This window comes from Pan paniscus, chromosome 13, assembly GCF_029289425.2.
Source record: "Pan paniscus chromosome 13, NHGRI_mPanPan1-v2.0_pri, whole genome shotgun sequence".
NCBI classification, from domain to species: Eukaryota; Metazoa; Chordata; class Mammalia; order Primates; family Hominidae; genus Pan; species Pan paniscus.
In genome coordinates this window covers 69,060,383-69,072,541 of record NC_073262.2, presented here as the reverse complement: position 1 = coordinate 69,072,541, position 12,159 = coordinate 69,060,383, and the positions used below count along the sequence as shown (strand labels likewise).

Sequence of the window (12,159 nt, the reverse complement as noted above, 5' to 3'; positions counted from 1 at the left end):
ATATATATATATATCCTATTATATATTATATATTACCCTATATAATATATATTATATATTACCCTATATAATATATATTATATATTACCCTATATAATATATATTATATATTACCCTATATAATATATATTATATATTACCCTATATAATATATATTATATATTATCCTATATAATATATATCATATATTATCCTATATAATATATATTATCCTATATAATATATATTATATATTATCCTATATAATATATATTATCCTATATAATATATATTATATATTATCCTATATAATATATTATCCTATATAATATATATTATCCTATATAATATATATTATCCTATATAATATATATTATCCTATATATTATATATTATCCTATATAATATATATTATCCTATATAATATATATTATCCTATATAATATATATTATCCTATATAATATATATTATCCTATATAATATATATTATCCTATATAATATATATTATATATTATCCTATATAATATATATCCTATTATATATTATATATCCTACTATATATTATCCTATATAATAATATATATTCTATGTAATATATATTCTATATATATTTTGTGTGTATGTGTGTATATATATATATATATATATATAGTGGCAGAGGTGAAGTAAGCTCGTGTATCTATGTCTATTCCCACTGTAAACATATGGTGAGCTCACACAATGAATCCCAGGAAGCCAAATGATATTATAGCCCAGACCATGCCCATGTACCCAAATGGTTCTTTTTTTCCAGAATAATATGTTACGATGTGGGAGATTATTCCGAAGCCTGATAAGATGAGGATATAGACTTCCGGGTGACCGAAAAATCAGAATAGGTGCTGATATAAGATAGGATATATACATATATATCCTATTAGTTCAGTCCCTCTAGGGAACCCTGACTAATACATCACCCCATAACTTGATCAGTGGTGGTAAAAATAGTTTGGGCCAGTATCTGTATTTCCTCTGTTAAATTTACTTGCATCTCTACTTCCTTCATATATATATGTATATATATATTTTTTTACATATATAGATATATATATTTATATATATTTACATATATAAGATATATATTTATATATATATACACATATACACACACATATATATATATAAAGGGGAGTTTATTAAGTATTAACTTACATGATGAATGATCACAGGGTCCCACAATAGGCTGTATGCAAGCTTGAGGAGCAAGGAGAGCCAGTCCGAGTCTCAAAACTGAAGAACTTGGAGTCCAATGTTTGAGGGTAGGAAGCATCCAGCACAGGAGAAAAATACAGGCCGGGAGGCTAGGCCAGTCTCGCCTTTTCACGTTTTCCTGCCTGCTTTATATTTGCTGGCAGCTGATTAGATTGTGTCCACCAGATTAAAGGTGGGTCTGTCTTCCCCAGCCCACTGACTCAAATGTTAATCTCCTTTGGCAACACCCTCACAGACACACCCAGGATCAATACTTTGCATCCTTCAATCCAATCAAATTGACACTCAGTATTAACCATTACAGGTAATAATTCTTTAGTTCAACCCAAGTCACTACTTTTTATCTCTTTAGCATTTTGAGGAACTGCTACTCAGTGACTCAATATCTAGCAGATGTGAAGAGTTGAACAATTCCTCTTATGTCTCTCACAGAAAAGCATGTGTAGCAGCTACAAGTCACCATAACACATGGCCGCATGTATTTATTTACCATTTATATATCTGTTTCTCTATTTATCTTTTTCTAGTCATGCTATCTTCAAATATTTTGTTATTAACTATAAATAAACTAAGTACTTGAAATAGTTGTTAACAGACAATATAATAATGAAAATGTTAAGGATCCCAATTACACAGTATATGGAAGTGTGGCAAGCCTATGTCAAATGTTTCAGTGCACTAATAAGAGACTGAGATTTTACTTTTTATTTGCCAGGAAGCATAAATTTTAAATGCATTTCATTTTTACAGGCAACATTTAATGGATGGATCACTATTATGAATTCAGCAATTGATTCTGTTGCTGTAAGTATAATATCATTTTAAAGCCATTGTTAGGGTATAAGCAAAGTCATTTTTGCAATTCGAGCACAGGACACCAGTAATAATGAATAGAAATCAAATGCAGTTCAGATTGGATATTTCATTGGCAATGAAATTCTTCCAGGGTTATTATATACAATGATTGAGGCCCCATAGGTCCATTTGAAAGATTACCAGACTTTGCAACAATGGTTAAATAAATGAAATGAACTTTAACATTCATACAAAGCAATGATATCCTTTTACCAAACAGCAAAAAAGAAAACAGTTTCTTACATAGCATAACAATGCTAGTTTTGTTATTGTTTTCTTGTCATAAATTGTTCTATAAAACTTGTTTTAAAAAGCCAATATCAATAATTTGCTTACTTTAAACTTCTAGGTTAATATACAGCCTCATTTTGAAGTCAACATCTACATGTATTGTTACTTTATCAACTTTATTATATTTGGAGTATTTCTCCCTCTGAGTATGCTGATTACTGTTATTATTGATAATTTCAACAAGCATAAAATAAAGATAAGTATAAATATTATTTGTTTATCCAATGTCTGAGAAAATCAGGCATATACATAAATATATAAATGCCCTGCTTCAAATAATTGGCTTTGGATTTAGCTTAATGTCATTTTTATTTGACATGTATCTTAAAAAATCATGATTAATGTTCCTGCACATTGATGAACATTGCCTTCTAAATCCAAAATATGTACTACACAGTCAAGTTTAAAAGTTAAACATTACAAGTGTCTGTGTAAAAATTACAAGTGTTTTGAAAATAATGATGGGCTGAAAAATAAATACTGTAAGTAAAATTTTCTATCTTCACAAATATGTGAAGAGTTCCAGAAAAAAACACTCTTTTACTCTCTGTTATATTTAAAGACTCCACAGTCGGCCAGCATGGACATCTTTCAAAGTTAGAGTAGTTCTTTCTGCTAGAAGTAGAGAGAGTCATAAATCCTAACTGGGTGGCCTAAGTAGGAGTGCTTGAACCCAGTAAGACAGAGTTCAGAGACAGAATTGAATAACTACAGTTTCATGCCGTTTCTAAAAAGCGACTTCTTCAGGGCCTCCACAAACGCAAAGGACTAAAAAGACATCTAAGTCAAGTTATTTTACACAGGCACTTAATCTCTTTTGGGAAGCCTTCCAAAAAAGTCAAAGGAAAGAATAGTTTAATTTTGAAATTTTATCTTCAGCCATGTAATCAAACTTTAACCATGTGTAAAATCTGGTACAGTAGACCCTCCTTATCCAAGGGGACTGTGTTCCAAGACCTCCAGTGGATGCCTGAAACCGCAGGGTAGTACCTAACCTGATTACTGTAAATCAGAACATGTTTCTGTTCACGTTAAGATGCCTTTTCCATGACTAAGACTTATCATGCACTGTGGCCATTTGCAGTTTGAAGTACAACAGCAAATCAAGCATACATTTATTTTTCATTCTTTACAATTTCATGGGCAGAAGATTCATTCATACCATAGATTTAGCAACCTCAGCATATGTTTTTTTTTTCTTGCCTCAAGTCAAGCACTTTCACCTTTTCTCTTAAAGGAAGCACTTTGCAGCTTCTTTTTGGCGTATTCGAAGGCCAGCATCACTTCTCTTGCATTTTGGGGGATATTATTAATTAAAATAAGGATTACTTGAACACAATCGCTTGATAACAGAGATAGCTGCAAAGTGAGTAATGTGTGGGTGGCATAGACTGAGTGGATGTGCTGGACAAAGGGATGATTCACATCCCAGTCTCCACAGAGCAGGATGACGCAAGATTTCATCACACAACTCAGACCCACATGAAATTTAAAATGTATTAACTATTTATTTTTAGGATTTTTCATGTAATAATTTCCAACTGTGGTTGCCCATGGCTAACTGATAGTGTGGAAAGTGAGACTTCAAATAAGGGGGGACTACTGTATATCACTCTTGAGTCTCCACCAATGAAATAGGAGTAGAGAGCTGAGTGATCAAATGTGATTTTGATTGGATGCTTCAGCTTTCTACGAATATCAGCCCTGTAGGATAACATACTAGGATTTGCTTCTAGGCTTCGAACTGGTGTCTGCAGTCAATTTAAGTGACCAGGTCCTGATTTAGAGCAGTAACAATTCCTAATTCCTAGGACATGACATTATTCACTTCACATATATTACATAAGATACTGAAATTAGCACTAGAAACACAAAAATGAATAAGCCCTCAACCGTGCTATGAAGAAGCAAGCACAAGGTGCTTTTGGAATAATAGTAAAAAAAAATCTTCTGATAGTATTTGAAAAATAAAGCAATATATAGTCATATAAAAATGATCACATATGATCATTTCTGTTTATTTCTGCTTACTATAAGATACAAATCAACTTTTCCTTTAGCTATTGAGCTCAACCTTTCTTAGTAAAAATATTTCCAGATATCCCCTGCTGTTTCTCCTTTGTCCTCTTTTACAACCCTATGTGAAAATAGAGTTGACACTCCCCTAAGAGAGCGCACTTAGAGATTACTGAATTTCTGTCACTATCGGCATGTATTCTGTATGTGCTTTTTATGGATTTTTGGGCAGAAAGTCAGACATGTTCAAACATGATTTCATTCACGGCAGTTAAGCCTTTTTTTTAGAAGATTAAATCAATAATTGCCAAGTCTTTAAAATGCCTGTTAACATAAGGGAAAATTTGGATTAAGTGTGATTTTAATATATTTTTCTTTCCTTTCTTTACCTGGGAGGCTCAAATATCTTTATAACGGTTAAACAGAGAAAACAGTACCGCAGGCTGAAGAAGCTAATGTATGAGGATTCTCAAAGACCAGTACCTCGCCCATTAGTAAGAAAATGTCTAGATTTTTTGAAACTTCAATGGAGGTGTTCTTTATATATTCTCTTTTAAAGCCTTAACAAATGCTTTTGACAAAATTTTTGTGTCCCTTGACAAAGCTTTTCATGGTCATTTTGTTTGTTTGTTTTGACTATATGTTATAGTTTGGCAAAAATTTGGGTTCACACTTATTCTCATTTATTTTGGGAAGAAAGTTGTAGCGTATAAAAGACCATATATATGTATATGTATCCTATTAATAAGACTATTACACCTGTTGATTTTACCCACAGAACAAGCTCCAAGGATTCATCTTTGACGTGGTAACAAGCCAAGTTTTTAATGTCATTGTTATGGTTCTTATATGTTTCCAAGCAATAGCCATGATGATAGACACTGATGTTCAGAGTCTACAAATGTCCATTGCTCTCTACTGGATTAACTCAATTTTTGTTATGCTATATACTATGGAATGTATACTGAAGATCATCGCTTTCCGTTGTTTTTATTTCACCATTGTGTGGAACATTTTTGATTTTATGGTGGTTATTTTCTCCATCACAGGTAAGATTTTGTTTAGTCAAATTTTTACTGATAATAATATTAATTCAAGTAAGCTCTTACAGTAAATATGAAATATAGTCTCCTACATTTCAAAATCATGAAATATAGTCTCCTAATAAGCAAAACAGGTAGAGATCTTTTTTTATTTTCAACAGGAATGCTTCACATTTTTATTCATATGTGTACCACCCATGCCTAATAGAGATAAGATGTTCAAAAATATTTCTAATAACATAGACTTTGCATACAAGCCACCAGGTGAATGTTTAGTCAACCCTTCATTCTATAATATACACTAATTTTCTAGATGACACTAGAAAGATGTGTATGTCTTAGAATGATGTAATCTTTCAAGTTCACTATTATTTCCTTCCCTCTAATCTCTAAAACTATTTACACTTTATACAACATTAGAGTTTCAGGCTTTAACAAATTTGTTGCTTGTTTTCTCTTACTTTGGAGATCTCTCTCTTATTTAATAAATGCACTTGATAATTCTCTTTGAGAATAAAGACTGTGTTATATGCAAAAAATTCAGTAGTAAACAAGACAAGTATAATTTCTGTGTACACATAGCTTAGAGTCTATTAAAGGATATAGATAATTAAACAGTACATTTTAATGTGTGCTATTAAGGTTATGGTAGGGAAGTCACAGGGTGCTGCAGCAGCACAGCAGAAGGAGGTCACCTAATCAGTAAGTAGAGGTCAGAGAAAACTTTATGGAAGACGTGAAATCTAATTAGAGACTTTTCAGATAAGGAGATAGCCAAGCAAAGAATTTAGTGTCAAAGAGTTTCAGGCAGAGAGAAGTTTGTCTGTTTCCACATAACACACATATTAGGATGTAAGTTCCATGAGAGTAGGAACAATATTTAAGTTTACTGCATCAAGCAGTATTCTATGCATTGCGTAGTAGAAAATATAGATAAACTGTTTGCCCAGATCTGCTTCCAAATATTCACTCATTCAGTTGATAGTGGAAACAATGCAACTAACTACTGAAAAAAACCATAAGAAGCTTCAGAAAAGAAGAAGCTATCAGAAAAACTGATAGAAAAGTACATGAAGACAAGAGGGAGCTGATAGGAAGAAGACAGAGAAATGATGGCATTAGGGTCCTATGAGACTGAAGGGGACTTCATCAGAGAACTGGAAGGAAAAGCAATTGCAGTCAGAGAGAAAGCAGTTTGAATTTGAAGTTTCAGAAGGCAAGGTATCTTGGGTCCAGAATGTGATTATAAATGTAGATTTGTAAAATGATGGAAAATAGTGTAATAACTTGAGAAGACCAAAGACAGAAACTGGCTTTTAAATGGATTGTTGATGGTAGGTGCTAAGGTGAAATGAGAGACAGTGAGTCAATTATTGAAGTCTTCAATGAATATGAATGAAGAATGAGTAGGCTATAGAGCCAAGGAATGGTAGGAAATGATATAGCTGAATGGCATGATCCACAAAGTGTCAAAAATCTCTTTTATTTTTTCTTTATAAAAATAATAGGAAGGAAAAGTGACCAGAAATCACATTGGAAAGAAAGAAAGATACATATTTTTTCTTTCTAACCTGAGGAAAGTGGAGTGGGGAAGAATGAGCTCCCTGTATTTGAGAGGGTTGCAAGGGAAATAGAGTCTTCAAGATAGAGCCAGATTTAGCCATCATTCTCTGAAAACTGAAACAGGAACAGAAATCCAAACACCACATATTCTCACTTATAAGTGGGAGTTGAACAATGAGAACACATGGACATAGAAAGGGGAACAACACACACCAGGGCTTGTTGGAGGGTGGGGCGTGAGGGGAAGGAACTTAGAGGACAGGTCAATAGGTGCAGCAAACCACCATGGCACATGTATACCTGTGTAACAAACCTGCATGTTCTGCACATGTATCCTGGTGGTTTTTTTTTTAGAAGAAATAAAAACAAAGATTAAAAAAAGAACTTCCCCCCAAAAAAGAGATTGGGTTAAAAAAAATTAGTGATGAGAATGTAGAGGAATTTATTCACAATTTAGTGATACTTCCTGCATAATGAAAAAGTTTGGAAGGTTGAAGGGAAATGAGAATTTGGGTCAGAGTAGAAGATTCACTAAAGCACTATAGAGATAGGGTATTGATAGGATAGAACATCAGAGAGAAATATCATCTTAGGCAGAGACCAAGTTTAACAAAAATGTGAGACATGATTCCTCCAGATTCAACAAACCTACCATATCACTTAGAAGCCTCGTGGGATTCCTTCTTCCACTACCTTCTCAACTCAAACTACATTCTCTCTAATACTTCCAGAGAACATCTCTTATACCTTTAATGAATTATAATTCTACCTTGTTTTATAGTTCTTGTGTTAATCACTGCCATACTTCCCTCATCTAACTACCACAGCTACAAAAAAGTTCTAAACAAAGACTTATTTATTCAATTCACATTTAAAGTTCCTGGAGCCCCAGTAGTATTTATGAAATAAAGAAATTACAATCTATGAATCACTGAATGCCAGACATTTCTGTAATTATATTTATCAATTTCTGCCTTATAATTATTTTAAATGTCTGTCACTAGTTTCTAAATTATAAGGTTCCTGAAGACAGAAATCATGTCATTCATCCTTGTATATTGGTGTGATATATTTATTGGGCATTCAATAAAGATTGCATGGAACTAAATTTCTTAATCCAATAGCAATAAAAAATTATGACTATTGTCCTACATTATAGAATCAGGTCATCTGTAATTCCAGAACTACTTGATCTGTAATACTCTTAGATGATGTTACAGAAAAATAATCTTCCAAATTTAGCTAGATACCCTGAGCATTGATACAATAGGTGTTTGGCTGACCCAAACTTTCAACATGCTAACTGTTAAATGAGAATGATTAGTAAAATGGAAGGGATCAATAAAGGATTAATAAAACAGGGAAAAAAAATTAAGTGTAAAATAATTTATAGTCCTCAAAATACAATTGTGTTTGAATAATGTGTAGCCTGCTTTATCTTTCCCACCCCCAGGACTATGTCTGCCTATGACAGTAGGATCCTACCTTGTGCCTCCTTCACTTGTGCAACTGATACTTCTCTCACGGATCATTCACATGCTGCGTCTTGGAAAAGGACCAAAGGTGTTTCATAATCTGATGCTTCCTTTGATGCTGTCCCTCCCAGCATTATTGAACATCATTCTTCTCATCTTCCTGGTCATGTTCATCTATGCCGTATTTGGAATGTACAATTTTGCCTATGTTAAAAAAGAAGCTGGAATTAATGATGTGTCTAATTTTGAAACCTTTGGCAGCAGTATGCTCTGTCTTTTTCAAGTTGCAATATTTGCTGGTTGGGATGGGATGCTTGATGCAATTTTCAACAGTAAATGGTCTGACTGTGATCCTGATAAAATTAACCCTGGGACTCAAGTTAGAGGAGATTGTGGGAACCCCTCTGTTGGGATTTTTTATTTTGTCAGTTATATCCTCATATCATGGCTGATCATTGTAAATATGTACATTGTTGTTGTCATGGAGTTTTTAAATATTGCTTCTAAGAAGAAAAACAAGACCTTGAGTGAAGATGATTTTAGGAAATTCTTTCAGGTATGGAAAAGGTTTGATCCTGATAGGACCCAGTACATAGACTCTAGCAAGCTTTCAGATTTTGCAGCTGCTCTTGATCCTCCTCTTTTCATGGCAAAACCAAACAAGGGCCAGCTCATTGCTTTGGACCTCCCCATGGCTGTTGGGGACAGAATTCATTGCCTCGATATCTTACTTGCTTTTACAAAGAGAGTTATGGGTCAAGATGTGAGGATGGAGAAAGTTCTTTCAGAAATAGAATCAGGGTTTTTGTTAGCCAACCCTTTTAAGATCACATGTGAGCCAATTACGACTACTTTGAAACGAAAACAAGAGGCAGTTTCAGCAACCATCATTCAACGTGCTTATAAAAATTACCGCTTGAGGCGAAATGACAAAAATACATCAGATATTCATATGATAGATGGTGACAGAGATGTTCATGCTACTAAAGAAGGTGCCTATTTTGACAAAGCTAAGGAAAAGTCACCTATTCAAAGCCAGATCTAATCCCACTTACCACCTCTTTTCATATTTCTTCACATATCTGAAAAATGTTGAAAGCCTAAGCCAGGAATAAAAGAAAAGTAGAGATAATAATCAATTCTTTACAACCGATGGTAATTAAGCTTGTATTCACAAGACTTCATGCCAAATTCACTTTTTAGCATTATATCTAACAAATCAAGAGAATCCTTAATATTGCTGCAGTGAGTTTAAAGTGGGTTAAAGTGGCCATTTGACAATCTCATATTTGTTTTCTCTACATGGCTTATATGATGTGTGCCTTCTAGGGAATGAAGGGAAGTGGTGATAGAGATCAGCAGCAGCAGGGGCTTTCTTTTATATTTTATGTATAATTTGATGGGCTTTAAGTCACCACTATTAAGACTTACAAATAAGCAAATACTTTCCTGATGTGGGATGGTGAAATGCTAATGGCCATTAAATCATAAACTTGCCTAGACAAAAGCCAATTGGAAGAAGGGAGAGAGCAGTTCTTTAGAAAGTGCCTTTGAGATCAACCTCAGAGATTCTTGGGCTGATTAAAACTGCATTTGAAAAAGATTGGTTGAAGCTCTGTGTTTATTTTTGTATGTTCTTGTTTTCATTTGGAACTGGGAATGAATAGGATTTCATTGTGCTCAAGCTCCTGGTTTCTCATCTCTGGCTAGTTTCACCTAAGCTCTGGCTCTTAAGCAAGACAGATTCGTAAAACAAGAAGCATAAAGGAGAGTTATAGCCTTTTTTTTTTTTTGCATTTTCTTCTCATTTACACCTATTTTTTTAAAAAGTATACATTTACTAAAATGATGTAATAAATAACATGTTAATAGACTCCAGCTTTACCTTATGAAATTGATGTATTTTTACCAGTTATTTCTAATGTAACATTGAATATATAAGATCTGACAAATGTATGTTTAAATATGAATTAGAAGAGTTGAGAACTACCATTATGTATAGGGATTCTCATAGTGTCTTGACCCTTAATTGGAAAGTTGTGGCAACTTTAAAGTACTTTTTACTGTATGTTATAATTCTTTATAACTTAGAGAAAGACAATGGTCACTCAAACTATGAGAACTATGAATTAGGAGATAAAAGTTTAAATTTGTTGTTGTTTTATAGCAGTATGTACAAGTTAGTTTTCCCTTATATATTTACGTTTTCAAGTTTTTTAATCTCATCATATACATCCATACTCTATAAAATGTTTTATATTCAAAGAACTGTAAAATCCTAAACATTAGTTTTCACTATTGAAATTGTTTTTTAAAGATGGGCATAAATAGTTGTCCTTAGACTTATTCATACAAATATAGTCATTTACTTCTATGTAGTTTGAGATTCTGAGAGTTATTTCAATGTGCCTGCTAAGTCCTAAAAGATTCAGAAAGAAAATTTATATATTATTGATTTAAATGTCATCCTTTAAATATGTTGTATAACATTCAATATAGTTTATGTATCAGTGATTGTATTTTATTCTGAATGCATGATCTCAAGCCTTAACTACTATAATCTTTTTCTGCCCCTCAGAAATTGAATAACCTAACCAAGATGCCTTTAGGGGATGCCCTAAGTAAATGTAATTTCAGATTTCAGGGTTTTTTTTTTTTTTTTTCTCTCTCTAAGTGTTCCTTCCCTTTCTTCTCCTGCTCTCCATCATGTTATGGGGACCAGTGAGGAACCAGTGTTAACTTGGTGACAATGTGACAGCTGGTGCTTTATCTAAGCTCCGTTTTCTATTTCTTGGGAATGCTTTATTGTGGAAACTGCTTCAGATACTTAAATTGAATCATAACTTGCTTCTGTAAATTGCGTAAAGACAACAAACTGATTTTAGTTTGAAAAGTATATCTTTTACTTGTAAACCTTGTTTGCCAGTTACCTTCCGAAAGCTGTGTAAAGAGTTATTTTTAACAAAGTCTTAACAATATGTTACTTTTTAGATACTATAGAAAATAATAAATATAACCTGTAAACCACATTAAGCTATGTTTGTTTTTAATTTGATAAATCACGTTGGCAACTTTGTGTAGTATACTTTTTAAAAATAAGCTTTACATTAAAGTTTGTTAATTCAGGCTTAAAACTGGAAACAGTTGTGCTTTCTTTAGATCACATAATTTTGTAAAATACATTTTAGTAAGCTTACCAGTGGCCCCTACACATTAACAAGATGTAAAACGATCACTCTTCTTATCAAAATTATAATGATAATTTTACTAGATATATTTTCGTATTATTAGAATTTGCTTTCTGGAAGATAATACTGAAATTAAATTTATTGGTACACTACTATTTATCAATTTCGGCATCTTCAAAAATTTTATTGTGCTTCATTAATAAATATAATACACTTGAAATTGTTTTAAAGATAATGGTAACAGCTACCATTTATTGAGCACACTTCTATGCCCAGCCTTATCCTATGTATTTATCATGCATGAAGAAGTGATCACTCTGAGTTCATGAGTGAAAAAAGTTAGGTTTAGAAAGGTTATGAAGTTTTTATATGGCAGAGACCCTATAAGTAAAAAGGCCAGGACTCTAAACCAGGTCCAGTTACAGAGCCTTAATGTGTTTTCTCTCACACTCGCTCTCTCGCTCGCTCTCTCTCCATCTCCCGCTGTCCCACTTTC

At 32.9% G+C, this 12,159-nt stretch overlaps 1 protein-coding gene across 1 annotated transcript in view; it reads left to right on the top strand.

Annotated features, from left to right (window-relative positions):
* The window catches only part of SCN7A (sodium voltage-gated channel alpha subunit 7), a 92,190-nt gene extending 80,493 nt beyond the window's left edge, over nt 1-11,697 (top strand). The window contains exons 21-25 of the mRNA XM_055108704.2: nt 1,983-2,036; nt 2,437-2,574; nt 4,784-4,888; nt 5,173-5,443; nt 8,454-11,697. Coding sequence (XP_054964679.1) covers nt 1,983-2,036; nt 2,437-2,574; nt 4,784-4,888; nt 5,173-5,443; nt 8,454-9,520 — 1,635 coding nt within the window. The 3' untranslated portion in view covers nt 9,521-11,697. The remainder of the gene's footprint in view (nt 1-1,982; nt 2,037-2,436; nt 2,575-4,783; nt 4,889-5,172; nt 5,444-8,453) is intronic.
* Nucleotides 11,698-12,159: the final 462 nt, after the last annotated feature.